This window comes from Panulirus ornatus, chromosome 39 (genome assembly GCF_036320965.1).
Source record: "Panulirus ornatus isolate Po-2019 chromosome 39, ASM3632096v1, whole genome shotgun sequence".
NCBI classification, from domain to species: Eukaryota; Metazoa; Arthropoda; class Malacostraca; order Decapoda; family Palinuridae; genus Panulirus; species Panulirus ornatus.
Window position 1 is genome coordinate 12174928 of NC_092262.1, and position 23805 is coordinate 12198732.

General features: G+C 38.2%; 1 protein-coding gene across 6 annotated transcripts in view; it reads left to right on the forward strand.

The window, feature by feature from the left end:
• Window positions 1-23805, forward strand: part of tim (timeless) — a 229144-nt gene that overhangs the window by 187303 nt on the left and 18036 nt on the right. For 5 of the 6 annotated variants that reach the window (XR_011715465.1, XM_071685093.1, XM_071685091.1 and 2 more), the window contains one exon: window positions 5460-5645. The exons of the other annotated variant lie outside the window; for it this stretch is intronic. Coding sequence is in view for 4 of the 5 variants with exons in the window: in XM_071685093.1 (XP_071541194.1) it covers window positions 5460-5645 (186 nt within the window). In the remaining variant the exon portion in view is untranslated. The remainder of the gene's footprint in view (window positions 1-5459; window positions 5646-23805) is intronic. 6 annotated transcript variants of the gene reach the window in all.

A 23805-nucleotide genomic window follows, 5' to 3' on the forward strand; every position in this document is an offset into this window, starting at 1 on the left:
CTCCCTTGTCTTACGCACTTTATTTACCTCCTTCCAAAACGTCTTTTTATTCTCCCTAAAATTTAATGATACTCTCTCACCCCAACTCTCATTTGCCCTCTTTTTCACATCTTGCACCTTTCTCTTGACCTCCTGCCTCTTTCTTTTATACATCTCTCTCATTTGCATTTTTTCCCTGCAAAAATCGTCCACCAAATGCCTCTCTCTTTTCTTTCACTAATAATCTTACTTCTTCATCCCACCACTCGCTATCCTTTCTAATCAACCCACCTCCCACGCTTCTCATGCCACAAGTATCTTTTGTGCAAGCCATCACTGCTTCCCTAAATACATCCCATTCCTCCCCCACTCCCCTTACCTCCTTTGTTCTCGCCTTTTTCCATTCTGTACTCAGTCTCTCCTGGTACTTCCTCACACAAAACGTGACAGTAATTGAAGCGCGAGAGATGAGGGAGTGAAGAATGAGAGATATCTAGGGCAGAAGTGTGTGGCATGTGGGAAGGTGAGAGAGGGTAGCTAGTAGTGGAATGACTTAACACAAGGTGCTAGAGAGCAAGTGCAACAGGTCAAGAAGTGATGGAAAAGGCAAAGGCATGTATAGAGCATCAGCATTGGGAGAAAATGTTGCTGAAAAAGTAAATTTCAAAGAGAATCGGGTTTTGAAAAGTTTTGCCCTCTTCCCATTTGTTCTCTCGTCTTTCCCCACAATATTAACCTTTTTCTAAAACATCTTATTCTCCCCAGTACTTTTTCACTCTAGCCCTCTTTCTTATTCTCCCAGAAGTTTGATGGTACTTTCTCACCCCAACTCTCATTTACATTCTTTTTCAGCTCGTGCCTTTGTCTTGACCTTCTGTCAGCTTTCTTGTACGTCTTCCAATCACCCACATTCCTTACCTGTAAGCACTGCTGATATTCCTCTTTTTCTTATTCACTAACAACAACCTTTTCCCACCATTCACTACCCTTTCTCACCTGTCCTCCTCCCACTTTCCATATGTCACACACTAACTCACACATATAAGAAGTTTCTGTAACATGTTACAATCCTCACCCACTCACCTAGCTTCATTTAATCTCAGCTTTTCATTCTACATTCATTCTTTCCAGGTAACTCGTCTCACAAGCCTCTCTTCCAAAGTACCTTCACTTTCACAACCCTCATCCCCACATACCATTTCTTCTTTTCCTAAAGCCTTTACAAACCTTCACTGTCACCACCACGAAATTATAATCAGACATCCCACCAACTTCCATCTCAATACATATTCACCTCCAAGTCTCTCTCCTTTGCATGTCTGTCAGTTAGTACTTTGTCCAATAATGCCCCCTTTCCTACTCACCCTTGTATGTTTAAGCATGTTCCATTATTTCTGGAACCAGTTATTTCCAAGGACCAATTCTTTTTAGCACACAACACTAGCTGTTCACCATTCTTATTCACAACACCAGGCACCCCATGACCCAGTTATAACCTCAACTGCCACATTCACTATTAATCAGTCCCTTACATCAGATCTGCAGACATTCTGTAAGCTCCACGCAAAACCACATGCATCTTTTTATTAGTCCTGTAATCGTCAGATGCGTAAGTACTGTAATTCACTTTCATTTTTACTCGCATCACTGTGAGGCTCACTAGCATCACTGTGAGGCTCACTATGTTAAACTCGCAACTTTTGCTATCCCTTCCTTAGCTCTTGCACTAAAACTAACCCCTGACTTTACTCCCAAGGCATTCTTTGCAATTTAGCTTTGTCTTATTGAGAGCTAGAATATCCAGGTTCCTCTTAAACATACAACCTGTCTCCCTTTTTCTCATTCCAAGTATTTGTGAATACATGGATGGGGTAAGCTTTTTATTACTACTTGAGGGTTGGTAGTTAGTTATGGAGTGGTTAGGATAAGAGTTCAGTACTGTTGCATAAATTGAAGTGCCAAGTTAGTTTAGGGGGAACTTTACTTGGAGGATCTTTTTTTTTTTTTTCCATTATTAAAGTTGTGTCTGTAGTTGCTGGCCATCCACTAATTGTTCTGAGTGTACCGTTTTGTTTGGTTTGCGACTGTTATATTTGCTCTTGAGAGGATAGAAGACAGGCAGGTGGAGCATAGTTTAAAGTGAAGTAGATGAATTGTTTAGATATTGAGGGATTCTTGTTCAAATCTGATATAAGTAGTGTTCTTAGGGCATATAGTTTGTATTACTTTTGTGTTGTTTTTGGAGGGGAGAGCGTATATGTGATGCCTAGAATGGATGGTGTTTTATGTGGTGAAAGCAACTGTCCATTCATTATCACTGGAAGGTGTGACCTAGATTTGTGTCTGTTTGTGGTTAACGAGTGAGTGAAGAATTTTGTAGATGTACAGACATTCTATTCTGGGGAAGTTCATTGGTTTTTGTGGTATTAGGGTGTTGCAATGTGTTTTGAGGTCATCTGCTTGTGAAAGGACCTTCATCTTTTCTTGAGGTAATGGAGGGTTGTGTGGTAAGAGATTGAAGAGAGTTTGAGAAACCTGCTCCTTGGGCAACTCCATTTTACAGTGTAATATTGTAGAGGTGAAACCACTGTGAGTGACTGCAACTGGAAACAGCTATAAAGTTAGCAAACAACTTTTGTCATCATGGAGCATGTTGTCGCATTTCTTTTGTGTGAGGATGTATTTATGGAGTGTTGAATGCTTTGTTGATGTCAGTTGTCATTTGTATTGTGCAGTAGGGATGTGCTTGGTTGAAGCCATTTGTGACATGATGTGTGAGGTCATTGTGTAGCTTGGTAGTGGAGTGTTTATGCCTGAAGCCATGGTTGTGTGGGTGAGAGTGGAATAGTTATTTGATTCTGCTGAAAATCATTTTTGTCAGAGTTTGGGTCCTGAGGATAAAACTGATGTTGGGTACTAAGTAGAAGGGGGGGTACTGGGTGATTTGTTAGGATTTTAGATGTTGACAAGTTTCCAGATGTCATGGTTTTGTTGTGATGCCAAGAATGGCTGAAGATATCTGTAAGTGCTTGGATTGCAAATGAGTCGTAGTATTTTAAGTGAAAGTCTAATATATTGTTAGGGCCAGTAGCAGCATTAATGAAGGTTTTAACTGCATTACTTTTTTCAGGCAGAGTGAAGGGTAGGGGGTAGTTGTGTTGAGATGGATTTTTGTGAGTTTTTTATGACTTTCCTGTTTCCTGAATACATCTGTAAGCTCTTTAGAAGGGCCTTCATGGGAATGGGTCAGGAATGCTTTATAAGTGGGGCCTAGGTTGATATCACTTGCACTCTTCCCTGCAGATAAGGCTTACATCTTTTTTCTCTCGATTTTATTTAATTTTGCCACTGTTATGTCTACATCCCACATGCCACACACTTCACCAGCACTTGTTAGCTGTGATTTGCTGAATACTTTCCACTCCTCTTGTTGTGCATACTCTTCCCACATATGTCATTCTTTACTTTGTCTACAAATGTTAACACTTGCTTCACCATTCGTTGCCCTTGCCACTCCTCCCAGCACATGCACGTCAGAAAACCTGTTCTTTTCTCACTTGTCCTTGCATACAAAGTTAGCTTACAAATACCCATTAACCCCAACTGGACTTGCTTATGTCTGCATATGAATGCACTTTTTTAAAACCAAGTATTCCCACTTACCATTCTTCTTTCAGCATGCAGCTGAACAAGCTCTAACCATTTTCAATTACACCAAGTACCCTACATCCACCTGTAACTTAACCCTCAATTGGCACTTCACTCTCTCTTGCATTCAGATTTTCTTGAAATAAAGATGAAGTTCCTTGCACCAAAACTGCTATGGCATTCTCTCAACTCCTCCCAAAAATCAATCCCTTTTTAAGTTAAGATTAATATGTATTTTTTAATATTATTATACTTGGTCGCTGTCTACCACGTTTGCGAGGTAGTGCAAGGAAACAGACGAAATAATGGCCCAACCCACCCACATACACATGTATATACATAAACGCCCACACATGCACATATACATTTCAACGTATACATACACAGACATATGCATATATACACACATGCATATTCATACTTGCTGCCTTCATCCATTCCCATTGCCACACATAACCTCCCTAAAGGAAAAGACAACAAAGGCCACATTCGTTCACACTGTCTCTAGCTGTTATGTGTAATGGAACCCAAACCACAGCTTCCTTTCCACATTCAGGCCCCACAAAACTTTCCATGGTTTACCTTAGACACTTCACATGCCCTGGTTCAATCCATTGACAGCACATCGACCCCAGTATACCACATTGTTCCAATTCACTCTATTCCTTGCATGCCTTTCACCCTCCTGTATGTTCAGGGTCCCGATTGTGCAAAATCTTTTTCACTATCATTCCGCCTCCAAGGTGGTCTCCCACTTCTCGTTCCCTCCACCTCTGACATGTATATCCTCTTTGTCAATCTTTCCTCACTCATTCTCTCCATGTGACCAAACCACTTCAGTACACTCTTCTGCTCTTTCAACCGCACTCTTTTTATTACCACACCTTTCTCTTACCCTTTCATGACTTAATGAAACCACCTCACACCACATATTGTCCTGAAACATCTCATTTCCAACACATCCACCCTCCTTCGCACAACCCTATCTATAGCCCATGCCTCGCAAACGTATAACATTGTTGGAACCAATATTCCTTCAAACATACCCATTTTTGCTCTCCAAGATAATGTTCTCGCCTTCAACACATTCTTTGTCACTCCCAGAACCTTCGCCCTTTCCCTTACCCTATGACTCACTTCCATGGTTCCTTCTGCTGCTAAATCCACTCTCAGATATTTAAAACACTTCACTCTTCCAGTTTTTCTCCATTCAAACTTGCCTCCCGCTTGACTAGTTCCTTAACCCCACTGAACCTAATAACCTTGCTCCTATGCACATTTACTCTCAGCTTCCTTCTTTCATACACTTTACCAAACTCAGTCACCAGCTTCTGCAGTTTCTCACCTGAATCAGCCACCAGCACTGTATCATCAGCGAACAACAACTGACTCGCTTCCCAAGCTCTCTAATCCACAACAGACTACATACTTGCCCCTCTCTCCAAAACTCTTGCATTCACCTCTCTAACAACCCCATCCATAAACAAATTAAACAACCATGGAGACATCACGCACCCTTGCCGCAAATTGACATTCACTGGGAACCAATCACTTTCCTCTTTTCCTACTCGTACACATGCCTTACATCCTTGATAAAAACTTTCACTGCTTCTAACAACTTACCTCCCACACCATATGCTCTTAATACCTTCCACAGAGCATCTCTGTCAACTCTTATATGCCTTCTCCAGATCCATAAATGCTACATACAAAACCATCTGTTTTTCTAAGTATTTCTCACAAACATTCTTCAAAGCAAACACCTTCTCAGTAATTTGCTTATCGTTAATGTTTTTAGTATACAGAAATATTTACCACCACATTCCTTACAGCAATGAAGAATCATTTGTTATCAAGGGCTCTTCTTCCATTGGTTGTGATGATTCATTTGAGAGAGTAAGCGACTGCTCCATGGAAAACAACCGCTCCAGTCCCTCCACCCCAGTTTCTTCTATAGATGAGAAGTTTCCATCACTTCATGATGAGGAATCTTCAGAGAGCAGCCTGCTGTCTCAGAGGTAGAATATTCAGTCCGTAACCTTAACTATGAATCGGTTTATTCTCCCTGCCTTAGTAGAATTTTAGCATTCAGTAATAACTTGCCTTTCTATACCTCTACATTTGCATTTTAGTTTCATTCATTCTAGGATTGTTTAGTTCTTTACAGTATATACACCATAATACTACACTGTGAAAAACTGATTTGAAACTGCCCAACTTGTAATGCAGTTTCTTAAAAGCTGATTATAATATTAGCTATGTGGAGTACTTGTTAATTTTGAAATGTCTCAGAATAAGAACAAGTTTATGAAATACATCAAAGTTAAATTTTTTTTTTACTACTTTGGTGTCAAATTATGATGAATAACATTACCCTGGTCCATTCTTATTTCCAAGTAACATGGTGATACATCTGTCTCTCTATCTGTCTGCCTTTTATTTACTTATTATGTGTACATATATATATATATATATATATATATATATATATATATATATATATATATATATATATATATATATACAGGGAGCGGGGGGGGGGGGGGGCTGGAAATCCTCCCCTCTCATTTTTTTTTAATTTTCCAAAAGAAGGACCAGAGAAGGGAGCCAGGTGAGGATATTTCCTTAAAGGCCCATTCCTCTGTTCTTAACGCTACCTCGCTAATGCGGGAAATGGCGAATAGTATGAAAGAAAAGAAATATATATATATATATATATATATATATATATATATATATATATATATATATATATATATATATATATATATATTTGTTCGCTGATGATACAGTGCTGGTGGCTGATTCAGGTGAGAAACTGCAGAAGCTGGTGACTTAGTTTGGTAAAGTGTGTGAAAGAAGGAAGATGAGTAAATATGAATAAGAGCAAGGTTATTAGGGTCAGTAAAGTTGAGGAACAAGTCAATTGGGAGGTAAGTTTGAATGGAGAAAAATTGAAAGAAATGAAGTGTTTTAGATATCTGGGAGTGGATTTGGCAGCAAATGGAACCATGAAAGCAGAAGTGAGTCACAGGGTTGGGGAGGGGGCTAAAGTGCTGGGAGCCTTGAAGAATGTGTGGAAGGCGAGAACATTATCTCAGAAAGCAAAAATGGGTATGTTTGAAGGAATGGTAGTTCCAACCATGTTATATGGTTGCAAGGCGTGGGCTATAGATAGGGTTGTGTGGAGGAGGGTGGATGTGTTGGAAATGAGATGTTTGAGGACAATATGTGGTTTGATCGAGTAAGTAATGAAAGGGTTAGAGAGATGTGTGGTAATAAAAAGTGTGGTTGAGAGAGCAGAAGAGGGTGTATTGAAATGGTTTGGTCACATGGAGAAAATGAGTGAGGAAAGATTGACGAAGAGGATATGTGTGTCAGAAAGATTGACAGAGGATATATGTTCAAGAGGTAGAGGGAACGAGAAGTGGAAGACCAAATTGGAGGTGGAAGGATGGAGTGAAAGATTTTGAGCGATCGGGGCCTGAACATGCAGGAGGGTGAAAGGCGTGCAAGGAATAGAGTGAATTGGAACGATGTGGTATACCGGGGTCGACGTGCTGTCAATGGATTGAACCAGGGCATGTGAAGCATCTGGGGTAAACCATGGAAAGTTCTGTGGGGCCTGGATATGGAAAGGGAGCTGTGGTTTCGGTGCATTATTACATGACAGCTAGAGACTGAGTGTGAACAAATGGGGCCTTTGTTGTCTTTTCCTAGCGCTACCTCGCACACATGAGGGGGGAGGGGGTTGTTATTCCATGTGTTGTGAGGTGGCGATAGGAATAAATAAAAGCAGACAGTATGAATTATGTACATGTGTATATATGCATATGTCTGTGTGTATATATATGTGTACATTGAGATGTATAGGTATGTATATTTGTGTGTGTGGACATGTATGTATATACATGTGTATGTGAGTGGGTTGGGCCATTCTTTCGTCTGTTTCCTTGCGCTACCTCGCTAATGCGGGAGACAGCGACAAAGCAAAATAAAAAAAAAAAATTATATATATATATATATATATAACAGACAAAACACACACACACACTGAAATAATTCAACAGGCACTAAACACCTGACCTTTCAACTCAGTCTAAAGTTCCAACATACAAGAAACCACACCACCCAGACAAACATGAGTCACACACTCTTGCCTGTGCTTTGGGCATCATCACTCATCAATATAACAATATAAACACAGTTTCGACTTATTCCACGACCCTTCATGCCAACAATGCAACTGTCTTAAAGAAAACTGAGCATCTACTTCTCAGTTGTCTTACGCTCCTTGCTTACATACCCACAAACAACATAACACTTCCTGACCCATAGTTCTGACCAGTGCATGTGGCCAGCTTCCTTAGTAGTATAACTATCAAAGGACTCCTGCAGCAGGAGGTAAGTAAGTATGTATATGTATATTAATATTTATTTTTTTTCTTTTTACAAACTTGACAGCCGTTTCCCACGTTAGCATTGTAGTGCCAGTATATACACACACATACACAGCGACAAAGCAAAATATATGAATATGTGCATGCATATTCATACACATATAAACATGTACATATTCATACTTGCTTGCCTTCGTCCATTCCCGATGCCACCCCACCCTACAGGAAACAGCACAGAAGCATGAAGAAACAAGAAAAAAAAAGAACATCACTGGGGATGGGAGAGAAAAAATTACTGCCCACATACTTCCTGCGTGTCGTAGAAGGCATGTAAGAGGGGCGGGAGCAGATGGCTGGAAATCCCTCCTTCCTGTATTACTTAAAGAAAAAAAAGGAACAGGACAAGGAGCCAAGTGTAGAATTTTCCCTCTAATGTTCTGTCATCTGTTCTTAATGCTTGCTCACTCATGTGGGAAATGAGCATGTATTATATATATCTTTCTTTCATACTATTCGCCATTTCCCGCATTAGCGAGGTAGCGCTAAGAACAGAGGACTGGGCCTTTGAGGGAATATCCTCACCTGGCCCCCTTCTCTGTTCCTTCTTTTGGGGGAAAAAAAGAGAGGGGAGGATTTCCAGCCCCCCGCTCCCTTCCCTTTTAGTTGCCTTCTACGACGCGCAGGGAATACGTGGGAAGTATTCTTTTTTTTTTTTTTTTTTCCCCAAAAGAAGGAACAGAGGGGGCCAGGTGAGGATATTCCAAAAAAGGCCCGGTCCTCTGTTCTTAACGCTACCTCGCTAAACGCGGGAAATGGCGAATAGTGTAAAAGAAAGAAATATATATATTCTTTTTTTTTTTTTTTTTTTTTCAAACTATTCGCCATTTCCCGCGTTAGCGAGGTAGCGTTAAGAACAGAGAACTGGGCCACTGAGGGAATATCCTCGCCTGGCCCCCTTCTCTGTTCCTTCTTTTGGAAAATTAAAAAAAATTGAGAGGGGAGGATTTCCAGCCCTCCCTTTCCCCCAAAAGAAGGAACAGAGGGGGCCAGGTGAGGGTATTCCCTCAAAGGCCCAGTCCTCTGTTCTTAACGCTACCTCACTAATGCGGGAAATGGCGAATAGTTTGAAAGAATATATATATATATATATATATATATATATATATATATATATATATATATATATATATATATATATATATATATATATATATTCCCATTTTTTTAGAAAGTTAAAAATACAAGGAGGGGAGGATTTCTGGGCCCCCGCTCCCGTCCCCTCTAGTTGCCTTCTACGACACGTGAGGAATGCGTGGGAAGTATTCTTTCACCCCTATATATACATACATACACGTGATAGAATGTAAGAAAGTAAATTCTCAATTAATATGGGTAAAACTGAAAGTTGATGGAGAGAGATGGGTGATTATTGGTGCATATGCACCTGGGCATGAGAAGAAAGATCATGAGAGGCAAGTGTTTTGGGAGCAGCTGAATGAGTGTGTTAGTGGTTTTGATGCACGAGACCGGGTTATAGTGATGGGTGATTTGAATGCAAAGGTGAGTAATGTGGCAGTTGAGGGAATAATTGGTATACATGGGGTGTTCAGTGTTGTAAATGGAAATGGTGAAGAGCTTGTAGATTTATGTGCTGAAAAAGGACTAATGATTGGGAATACCTGGTTTAAAAAGCGAGATATACATAAGTATACTTATGTAAGTAGGAGAGATGGCCAGAGAGCGTTATTGGATTACGTGTTAATTGACAGGCGCGCGAAAGAGAGACTTTTGGATGTTAATGTGCTGAGAGGTGCAACTGGAGGGATGTCTGATCATTATCTTGTGGAGGCTAAGGTGAAGATTTGTATGGGTTTTCAGAAAAGAAGAGTGAATGTTGGGGTGAAGAGGGTGGTGAGAGTAAGTGAGCTTGGGAAGGAGACTTGTGTGAGGAAGTACCAGGAGAGACTGAGTACAGAATGGAAAAAGGTGAGAACAATGGAAGTAAGGGGAGTGGGGGAGGAATGGGATGTATTTAGGGAGTCAGTGATGGATTGCGCAAAAGATGCTTGTGGCATGAGAAGAGTGGGAGGTGGGTTGATTAGAAAGGGTAGTGAGTGGTGGGATGAAGAAGTAAGAGTATTAGTGAAAGAGAAGAGAGAGGCATTTGGACGATTTTTGCAGGGAAAAAATGCAATCGAGTGGGAGACGTATAAAAGAAAGAGACAGGAGGTCAAGAGAAAGGTGCAAGAGGTGAAAAAAAGGGCAAATGAGAGTTGGGGTGAGAGAGTATCATTAAATTTTAGGGAGAATAAAAAGATGTTCTGGAAGGAGGTAAATAAAGTGCGTAAGACAAGGGAGCAAATGGGAACTTCAGTGAAGGGCGCAAATGGGGAGGTGATAACAAGTAGTGGTGATGTGAGAAGGAGATGGAGTGAGTATTTTGAAGGTTTGTTGAATGTGTTTGATGATAGAGTGCCAGATATAGGGTGTTTTGGTCGAGGTGGTGTGCAAAGTGAGAGGGTTAGGGAAAATGATTTGGTAAACAGAGAAGAGGTACTAAAAGCTTTGCGGAAGATGAAAGCCGGCAAGGCAGCGGGTTTGGATGGTATTGCAGTGGAATTTATTAAAAAAGGGGGTGACTGTATTGTTGACTGGTTGGTAAGGTTATTTAATGTATGTATGACTCATGGTGAGGTGCCTGAGGATTGGCAGAATGCGTGCATAGTGCCATTGTACAAAGGCAAAGGGGATAAGAGTGAGTGCTCAAATTACAGAGGTATAAGTTTGTTGAGTATTCCTGGTAAATTATATGGGAGGGTATTGATTGAGAGGGTGAAGGCATGTACAGAGCATCAGATTGGGGAAGAGCAGTGTGGTTTCAGAAGTAGTAGAGGATGTGTGGATCAGGTGTTTGCTTTGAAGAATGTATGTGAGAAATACTTAGAAAAGCAAATGGATTTGTATGTAGCATTTATGGATCTGGAGAAGGCATATGAGAGAGTTGATAGAGATGCTCTGTGGAAGGTATTAAGAATATATGGTGTGGGAGGCAAGTTGTTAGAAGCAGTGAAAAGTTTTTATCGAGGATGTAAGGCATGTGTACGTGTAGGAAGAGAGGAAAGTGATTGGTTCTCAGTGAATGTAGGTTTGCGGCAGGGGTGTGTGATGTCTCCATGGTTGTTTAATTTGTTTATGGATGGGGTTGTTAGGGAGGTGAATGCAAGAGTTTTGGAAAGAGGGGCAAGTATGAAGTCTGTTGGGGATGAGAGAGCTTGGGAAGTGAGTCAGTTGCTGTTCGCTGATGATATAGCGCTGGTGGCTGATTCATGTGAGAAACTGCAGAAGCTGGTGACTGAGTTTGGTAAAGTGTGTGAAAGAAGAAAGTTAAGAGTAAATGTGAATAAGAGCAAGGTTATTAGGTACAGTAGGGTTGAGGGTCAAGTCAATTGGGAGGTGAGTTTGAATGGAGAAAAACTGGAGGAAGTGAAGTGTTTTAGATATCTGGGAGTGGATCTGTCAGCGGATGGAACCATGGAAGCGGAAGTGGATCATAGGGTGGGGGAGGGGGCGAAAATTTTGGGAGCCTTGAAAAATGTGTGGAAGTCGAGAACATTATCCCGGAAAGCAAAAATGGGTATGTTTGAAGGAATAGTGGTTCCAACAATGTTGTATGGTTGCGAGGCGTGGGCTATGGATAGAGTTGTGCGCAGGAGGATGGATGTGCTGGAAATGAGATGTTTGAGGACAATGTGTGGTGTGAGGTGGTTTGATCGAATAAGTAACGTAAGGGTAAGAGAGATGTGTGGAAATAAAAAGAGCGTGGTTGAGAGAGCAGAAGAGGATGTTTTGAAATGGTTTGGGCACATGGTTTGGGGATAGGGGAGAAAGAATACTTCCCACGTATTCCCTGCATGTCGTAGAAGGCGACTAAAAGGGTAGGGAGTGGGGGGGGGCTGGAAATCCTCCCCTCTTGTTCCTTTTTTTTTAACTTTCCAAAAGAAGGAACAGAGAAGGGGGCCAGGTGAGGATATTCCCTCAGAGGCCCAGTCCTCTGTTCTTAACGCTACCTTGCTAATGCGGGAAATGGCGAATAGTTGAAAGAAAAAAGAAATATATATATGTATATATATGTTAATCACTTATTCCTGCATCAGCGAGGTAGTGCCAGGAAACAGACGAAGAATGGCCCATCCACTTGTATACATGTACACTTGAACGCCCATACACGCACATATGCATATCAACATATACATACACAGACATATATACATATGTACATATTCGCACTTGCTTGACTTCATCTATTCTTGGTGTTACCCCACCTCACACGAAACTGCATCGCTAACCCCTGCTTCAGCGAGGTAGTGCCAGGAAAACAGACAAAACAGGCCACATTCGTTCACACTCAGTCTCAGAACCTTAACCCTCTTACCCACCCTGTGACTCGCTTCCGCTTCCATGGTTGCATTCGCTGCTAAGTTCACTCCCAGATATCTAAAACACTTCACTTCCTCCAATTTTTCTCCAACTCGCATCCCAATTAACTTGTTCCTTAACCCTACTGACTAATAACCTTGCTTTTATTCTCATTTACTCTAAACTTCCAACTTTCACACACTTTTCCAAACTTGGTCACCAATTTCTGCAGTTTCTCACTCAAATCAGCCACTAGAGCTGCATCTTCAGCAAACAACAACTGATTCTCTTCCCAGGTCCTCTCATCCTCAACAGACAGTATACTTGCCCCTCTATCCAAAGCTCTTGCATTTACCTCCCTAAACACCCCATCCATTGACAAATTAAACAACCAGGGAGACACATCCCTGCCACAGACCGACATTCACTGGAAACCAATCACTTTCCTCTCTTCCTACACCTGCTTAGCTACTTACCTCCACAAAGCATATCTTTCAACACTATCACATGGTTCCTCCAGATCCATTTATGCCACATACAAATTCATCTGTTTTTCTAAGAATTTCTCACATTCTTTAAAGGAAACATGATCCACACATCTTCTACCACTTCTAAAACCACACTGCTCCTCCCCAATCTGATACTCTGTACATACCTTTACCCTCTCAATCAATACCCTCCCTTATAATTTTCGAGGAATACTCGACAAACTTATGCCTCTGTAGTTTGAACACTTGCCTTTGTACAATGGCATTATACATGTATTCCACTAATCCTCAGGCACTTCACCATGGTCCATACATACACTGAATATCCTTACCAACCAATCAACAACACAGTTGCCCTCTTTCATAATATATCAATCTATGATACCATCCAAATGTGTTGTCATGCAGGATTTTATCTTCTGCAAGGCTTTCACCACCTCTTCTTTCTTCACCTAACATCTCCCTGACTCTCATCATCTTCAACAAGCCACATTGTGCAATTCTGCTCGTATGCAGATGACCTCAGAATTATGTCACAGGACCTTGACACTACCCAAGCAACAACAAACTTGCAACACTACATAATAAGAACATAAGTTCACCCAAAACAGAATGTCTTTAACATTACAGGTCTTCATTTACCTTTTTAACCCTAAACATACATAAATTCAACTTATACTTTCCTTTCGCCATGAATGATCTACCACTCCTGCTCAACAAAACTTGAAGGTGCAGGAGCCCCATAGAAGTGGTCCAAGGGTTTTAAAATTCTAAAATTAATAATAATATCTATATATATTTCTTCCCCCACTAGAAGGGCTTTAGTTTTGGAAAAAGTCCTGTAAGCTGGGCCTTGGGAAAGAAGAATTGCACCCAGAGAAAAGGTCTGTGTTTTTGAGGAAGCTGAAAAAGTGTGAAGACAAGAGGTAAGGAAAAAGGTTAGGTACACGTGATGTATTCAAGGAAAAGATATGAACTCTTGCCAGTAGCATAGTTTAATGTGAGAGAAACCCCCACAATTTGATATGGACAACAGATAATTACAGGTATTACTTCGCACCTTAAGACAGGATGGTTGTTCTGCCCTGGGTGGTTGATATATACACATAAACACACACACACTAGACAGATCTCTTGAAATAGTGTTCAAGTTGTTCCTGGTGAAAGGCAGAATGCCAAGGGATTGGAAAAGGGCAAACTTCATAGACATCTACAAGAAAGGGACGAGGTACTTAAAGTCTCCCTGATGAGTGTGGTCTAAAAGATACTGGAAAAGAAAATTCCACAGGAAATTGACAACTTTTTACGGAGAAATTATTTAAGTGAGAACAGAGTTTTAGGTAAACTAAGTTATGCATATTGAACCTCTAAGATATCTGAGAGTGAGCTTTACCTTGGACAAAGTGAAGGCTGGGTAGATTGTATCTTGACTGCCAAAAACTGTTTGAAGTGTTTGGAAGTACCACATGGGAGACTGATTAAGAATTCTGCTGGTGTGCCAGGCAGGAACAAAAAATATTCTATCCAATGGATAGAGGATTAACTTAATGGAAAGGAACAGACGACATATGTTTGAGGAGCCTTCTCTAAATGGTGAAGGTCACATGGGTTATGTTTTGAGGCAGTTACTATTTTTGATATGCATGAATGAATTACCTGAAGGTCCTACCTAAATACGTTTGCAGATGACACAAAAGTCACAAGGGAAGTGAAAAGCAAGGAGGATGGGGAAAAGAGAAAGAAGACCTCAATAATATCTTTATCTGGAAGGTTCACAATTTGATGTGTGAGAACTTGGTAATCAACATTTTCCTTAACCTGTTGCCAGAGTCCCATATTAGGAGAATAGTAAAGAAAACGCATTGTCTTCTGGCAAATACCAGAATAGCTTTCCAGTATATAGAGAGGGAAACAATCAGCAAGCTGTTCATATCTTGCATAAGGTAAAAACTAGAGTAAGCTTCTCAAGTTTGGTCATCACATCTAAAGAAACACAGTCAGCTAATAGGGTCACAGCACATAAAGAAGTACACGAAGCTATAATACAGAAAATTCTGAGGAGGGCAACAAAGATGGTATCAGAATTAAGACAGCCAAGTTACTGGGTAAGGTTTGAAGGCTTTACATTTGCTCACCTTAGAAAAGAGACAAGCGAGTGGGTACCAGTTCACAACCTGGATCAATAGGTAGTAGTAGCTGATAGGAGCTTTAGATAGTTGCAGTCAGTAGGAACATCAGCAAACACTGCACTAGACTTGCCCTCTGCCAGAGGCTTGTTAAGGATGAGGCATTAAAGGCTAAGAAACACCACTGGGGTTCACTTATGGTGACTCTATTGAAGTTCCACTTGGAACAAGCATCAGAGATTTAGATAAGATACTTTGAACAGTTCTTTGAAAGATAGTGGGATGGAGCAACATGACAACATGAAATTAAGCAAGAAACTTGTAAAAAAAACAAAGAAAAGAAAGACTTTTATACATATAGAATGGATGAATGTACACAATTAATGCAAAGCAGACAGATGTTACCCCAGGACCCTTTTCTAGGGGTTTCTGCATCTCCTTGCCTGCACTGCACTAAGTAGCTGGGACAGGATAGACTCCTTTGAAGTAAGGAGTTCTTAGATGAGATAGTACTCCATTTCATCAGTTGGTATTTATGTAGTTTCTTCAAAGGTAAATTTTTTACTTGCAGTGTAACTTCAAGCAGGTGGAGCACCGTAACGCCTATACATACATCTATACATTTATGAAATAATACAGGTACAGATGCTCCCTGACTTACGATTTTTTTTACTTTATAATGATGCTATAGTGATACACATTCAGTAGAAACCTTGTTTGAATCTTTCCCCGGGCTAGCAATGGTGGTATGATACTCTCTCATGATGCTGTGCAGTGGCAGCAAGCCGCAGCTTCCTGTCAACCATGCGATCACAAGTGTAAACAACCATTACCCTACAGTAATGTGTTGCCAGCATTTTTTGTTTTGTGTTTAATGTTTTTGCATTCCATCATGTTTATAAAATGCCCATCTGTGTCTCCTGTCTCTGGTGAGAAGAGGAAGTCGGTTACTCTTGTGATGAAATTATAACTGCCTAGCATAAAGTTGTACCTAAGGTGCCAAGAAATTTCACAGCAAAGAAACTCTTTTATTATAAAATGGGCTTTTTGTTAGATGATTTTGACTATCTGTAGGCTAATGTATGAGCCTAAGTGTTCTGAGAATGTTTAAGGTAGGCTAGGCTAAGCTATGTTTGATGGGTTAGGTGTACTGTATTAAATGTATTTTCGACAATATTTTGTACTTGGATAGGTTTATCGGAACATATCCCCATCGTAAGTCAAGGAGCATGTGTATTTGCTTTCAGAAGTTACAAAGGATGTGTAGATCTGTGTTTGCTCTCAAGATTTTGAGAGATATAGAAACAATTTGTATATGGCATTTATGAATCAGGAGGAAGGTATTCAAAGATCTTTGAGGGAGGGGCAGGTCTGTAGTCTGAAGGGGTTTGGAAGATAAATAAAAAAAAAAAAAAATTACCAAGGAATTGTGCAAGATGTTGATTAAAAACATAAATTTATATTCGGCTCAAAAAGGAATGAGAAATAGAAAGATGAACCATTTAGCTGTGATGAAAATGCAACCAGAGATGGAAATATGAAAAGAAGGTATAATCAGTGACATCAGTTAAGAGAAAATTCAGGTTTTAACCAGATGGGATTCTAGCCATATTCCTCAAAAAGACAAATCCATCGAAAGTAAAAGCAGTAATTTTAAAACTGAGGCAAAAGTGGATGAAAGCAAAATAGCAGATTTTCAGAAACTGGTAAATGTAGCAAGAATAAGGATGACCTAAGCTACTAACTAAACAATACAGACCGGTTAGCTTAACTTTGTATGTGGTAAAAGTCTTTGAAATGGTGGTAAAAGGGTGTATAATAAACCATTTAAAGAAGAACAGCTATATGCATGAAGGCCAGCATGGATTTGTGCCAGGAAAAGTACACAAACCCAATTATTAGCTCCTTACAATGACATGCATGGACGTATGTAGGATGCCAAATGTATATATATACATATATACATGTATATTATATATATATATATATATATATATATATATATATATATATATAGACTGAGTGTGAACGAATGGGGCCTTTGTTGTCTTTTTCTAGCGCTACCTCGCACACATGAGGGGGGAGGGGGATTGTATTCCATGTGTGGCGAGGTGGCGATGGGAATGAATAAAGGCAGACAGTGTGAATTGTGTGCATGGGTATATATGATGTCAGTGGATTGAATCAGGGCATGTGAAGCGTCTGGGGTAAACCATGGAAAGCTGTGTAGGTATGTATATTTGTGTGTGTGGACGTGTATGTATATACATGTGTATGGGGGTGGGTTGGGCCATTTCTTTCGTCTGTTTCCTTACGCTACCTCGCAAATGCGGGAGAGAGCGACACAGCAAAAAAAAAAAAAAAAATGTATATATTTTTTTTTCTTTTTTTTTTCTTTGTCGCGTATATATATATATATATATATATATATATATATATATATATATATATATATATATATATATATATATATATATATATATATCCCTTATCCCTGGGGATAGGGGAGAAAGAATACTTCCCATGTATTCCCTGCGTGTCGTAGAAGGCGACTAAAAGGGAAGGGAGCGGGGGGCTGGAAATCCTCCCCTCTTGTTTTTTTTTTTTTTTCCCCAAAGAAGGAACAGAGAAGGGGGCCAGATGAGGATATTCCCTCAAAGGCCCAGTTCTCTGTTCTTAACGCTACCTCGCTAATGCGGGAAATGGCGAATAGTATGAAAAAAAAAATATATATATATATATATATTTTTTTTTTTTTTTTTGCTTTGTCGCTGTCTCCCGCGTTTGCGAGGTAGCGCAAGGAAACGGACGAAAGAAATGGCCCAACCCACCCCCATACACATGTATATACATACGTCCACACACGCAAATATACATACCTACACAGCTTTCCATGGTTTATCCTAGACGCTTCACATGCCCTGATTCAATCTACTGACAGCACGTCAACCCCGGTATACCACATCGATCCAATTCACTCTATTCCTTGCCCTCTTTTCACCCTCCTGCATGTTCAAGCCCCGATCACTCAAAATCTTTTTCACTCCATCTTTCCACCTCCAATTTGGTCTCCCACTTCTCGTTCCCTCCACCTCCGACACATATAACCTCTTGGTTAATCTTTCCTCACTCATTCTCTCCATGTACCCAAACCATTTCAAAACACCCTCTTCTGCTCTCTCAACCACGCTCTTTTTATTTCCACACATCTCTCTTACCCTTACGTTACTTACTCGATCAAACCACCTCACACCACACATTGTCCTCAAACATCTCATTTCCAGCACATCCATCCTCCTGCGCACAACTCTATTCATAGCCCACGCCTCGCAACCATACAACATTGTTGGAACCACTATTCCTTCAAACGTACCCATTTTTGCTTTCCAAGATAATGTTCTCGACTTTCACACATTCATCAAGGCTCCCAGAATTTTCGCCCCCCCCTCCCCCACCCTATGATCCACTTCTGCTTCCATGGTTCCATCCGCTGCCAGATCCACTCCCAGATATCTAAAACACTTTACTTCCTCCAGTTTTTCTCCATTCAAACATACCTCCCAATTGACTTGACCCTCAACCCTACTGTACCTAATAACCTTGCTCTTATTCACATTTACTCTTAACTTTCTTCTTTCACACACTTTACCGAAATCGGTCACCAGCTTCTGCATATTTTTTTTTTTTTTCATGCTATTCGCCATTTCCCGCGTTGGCGAGGTAGCGTTAAGAACAGAAGACTGAGCCTTTCAGGGAATATCCTCACTTGGCTCCCTTCTCTGTTCCTTCTTTTGGAAAATTAAAAAACGAGAGGGGAGGATTTCCAGCCCCCCCGCTCCCTTCCCTTTTAATCGCCTTATACGACACGCAGGGAATACGTGAGAAGTATTCTTTCTCCCCTATCCCCCTTCTGCATATATATATATATATATATATATATATATATATATATATATATATATATATATATATATATATATATATATATATCCTAGGGATAGGGAATTAAGAATACTTTTCACGTATTCCCTGCGTGTTGTAGAAGGTGACTAAAAGGGGAGGGAGCAAGAGGCTGGAAATCCTCCCCTCTTTTTTTTTTTTTTTTTTTTTAATTTTCCAAAAGAAGGAACAGAGGGGGGAGGGGGGCAGGTGAGGATATTCCAAAAAAGGCCCAGTCCTCTGTTCTTAACGCTACCTCACTAACGCGGGAAATGGTGAATAGTTTAAAAGAAAAAAAAAAAGATATATATGTTATCCCTGGGGATAGGGGAGAAAGAATACTTCCCACGTATTCCCTGCGTGTCGTAGAAGGCGACTAAAAGGGAAGGGAGCGGGGGGCTGGAAATCTTCCCCTATTTTTTTTTTTTTTTCCCAAAGAAAAGAATAGAGAAGGGGGCTGGGTAAGGATGTTTCCTCAGAGGCTCAGTCCTCTCTCTTAACGCTACCTCGTTGAGGCGGGAAATGGCGAATAGTATGAAAGAAAAAGAATATATATATATATATATATATATATATATATTTCTTTCAAACTCGTATATACTCGTATATACGTAAATATACGTATATATACATGTATGTACATATATGTGTATATACGTCTATATAGACATATATACGTGTATACACGTATACGTATATACGTGTATATACATGTGTATATACGTATATACATGTGTATATACACGTGTATGTGTATATACATATATACGAGTATATACACGTATATACGAGTATACGTATATACACGTATATACAAATGTATATACGTATATAGGAGTATATACAGGTATATACGAGTATATATATACGTATATACGAGTATATATACGTATATACGAGTATATATAGGTGTATACACGAGTATATACGTATATACACATACGAGTATATACGTATATACACATACGAGTATATACGTGTATACCTGTGTATATATACGTATATACACGTATATTTATATATACACGTATATACGTGTATATACTTATATACACGTATATATATAAACGTATATACATGTATATATCCGTATATACACGTATATACGGATATATACGTGTATATAGGTATGTACACGTATATATACGTATATACACATACGTGTATATACACGTATGTACGTGTATAAACATGTATATACACGTATATACGCATAAACACGTATATACTTTTATACGTATAAACACATACGTATATACACGTATATATGTATACACGTATATACACATACGTATATACACGTATATACTTATATACTCGTATATACATGTATATATACGTATATCCACATATATACGTATATTTACGTATATCCACGTATATACGTATTTACACGTATATACACGTACATACGTATATAGGTATATATACGTATGTACACATATACATGTATATACGTGTATATATACATGTAAATACTTATAAAAACGTTTATACGTATAAACACGTATATAAGTATAAACACGTATATACGTGTATACACGTATATACGTGTATATACGTATATACACGTATATATACATGTATATACGTATATACACAAGTATATACACGTATATAGTCGTGTATTTACGTATATACTCGTATATACTCATATACACGTTTATACGACTATATACGTATATGCGAGTATATAAGTATATACACATTCGTATATATACGTATATACGAGTATATATACGATTATATACGAGTATACACGTATATACTTACTCATACGAGTATATATATACGTATGTACGAGTATATATATATATATATATATACGTATATGAGTATATATATACGTGTATACACGCATATACAAGTATATACACGTATATACATATGTAAGTATATACACGTATATAGGTATATACACGTACATATAGGTATGTACGTATATACACATATACGTATATACACGTGTATACGTATATATACGTGTATTTACGTATATACGTGTATACACGTATGTACGAATATATACGTATATACACGTATATATTCGTATATACGTATATACTCCTATACACGTATATACAAGTATATACGTATATGCGAGTATATACGTATATACACGTATATACCCTTGTATACTTATATATACGTGTATTTATGTATATACGCGTATACTCGTATATACGAATATATACGTATACACTCGTATATACACGTATATACACATACGTATATACGAGTATACAAGTATATACGTATGTGCGAGTATATACGTAGATACACGTATATACGAGTATATACGTATGAGTATATACACATATATGATTATATACGTATATATACATATACGAGTATATACACGTATACGAGTATAAACACGTATATACGAGTATATATACACGTATATACGAGTATATATGCACATATAAGAGTATATATATAAGTATGTACGAGTATATATACGTATATGAACGTATATACACATGTATACACGTATATATACGTATATACACGTATAAACACGTATATACGTGTATACACGTATATACGTATAAAAACGTATATACGTATGTACGTATATACTGGTATATATGTATATACGTGTATATACGTATATACTCGTATGTACGTATATACTCGTAGACATGTATATGTGTATACACGTATATACGCGTATGTATTTATACGTGTATATACGTATATACACGTGTATATACGTATATATACGTGGATATACGTATATACGTGTATGTATACGTATATATACGTGTGTATACGTATATGCGTGTATATACGTATATATATGTATATGCGAGTTTATACGTATATACACATATACGTGCATATACACACATACACGTATATACGTTTATACACGTATATACGTGTATATATACATATATACACGTATATACTTATATACACGTATATACGTATATACACTTGTATATACGCATATATACACGTGTATATACGTATAGATACACATACACGTGTATATACACGTATCCGTGTATATGTGTATACACGTATAAACTCGCATATACGTATATATACGTATGTACACGTATATACGTATAAACATGTATGTACACGTATATACGTGTATATAGGTATGTACACATATACGTATGTATATACACGTATATACGAGTATTTACGTATATATACGTATATGCGAGTATACACGTATATATACGTGTATATACGTATATATTCGCATATACGTATAAATACTCGTATATACGTGTATGTACGTGTACATACGTGTATATAAGTGTTTACGTATATACGTGTATATACGTGCTTATACGTATATACGTGTTTATACGTATATACGTGTATATACACGCATATATACGTGTATCTATACGTCTATATACGTATATGTGTATATATACGTGTATATACACATATACGTGTACATACGTATATACGTGTATATACCTATATACACGTATATACGTGTATACACGTATGTACGTATATACTCGAATATTCGTATATACATATATACTCATACGTGTATATACAAGTATATACGTATATACTCGTAGACGTTTATGTACGTATATACCCGTATATAGGTGTATATACACGTATATACGTGTATATATACGTAGATACGTATATACACGTCGATAGGTATATACACGTATATACCCGTTTATATACGTATATATGGGTATATACGTATATATACGTATATACACGTGTATATATGTATATACACGGGTATATACACGTGTATATGCATATACGCGTATATACACGTATATACACGTATGTACATGTATATACTTAAATACACGTATATATATGTATATACACCAATATGCGTGTATATACACGTATATATAAGTACATACACGTATATACGTGTATATAGGTATATACACGTACAGACGTATAAACACATATATACGTATATACGTGTATATAGGTATATACACATATACGTATGTACACGTATATACGTGTATATACACGTATATATACATATACACGTTTATACACGTATATATACGTATATACGTGTATATACGTGTACATACGTATATGTGTATATACCTATATACACGTATATACGTGTATATAGGTATAAACTCGCATATACGTATATATGCGTAAATACTCGTATATACGTTTATATACGTATATACGTGTTTCTACGTATATACGTGTTTACACATGTATATACGTATATACGTGCTTATACGTGTATATACGTCTTTATACGTATATACGTGCATATAGGTCTTTATACGTGTATATACCTATATACACGTATATATACGTGAATACACGTATATACGTGTATTCACGTATATGTGTATACACGTATATACGTGTATACACGTATAGATGTGTATATACGTGTGTATAGGTATATACCTGTTATACGTATATACGTGTATATACTTATATACGTATATACGTGTCAATCCATATCGTGTATATACACATATACGTGTATATACGTATATATACATGTATATATACATGTATATAAGTGTATATACATGTATATACGATTATATAAGTATATACGTACATACGTGTATATACGTGCATATACGTATATACGTGTATAGGTGTATATACGTTTATGTACGTATATACATGTACATACGTATATATGTGTATATACCTATATATACGTGTATATAGGTATATACACATATATACGTATGTACATGTATATACGTATATAAACGTATATACTTGTATATAAACGTACATACGTGTATATACCTATATATACGTGTATATAGGTATATACACATATATACGTATGTACATGTATAT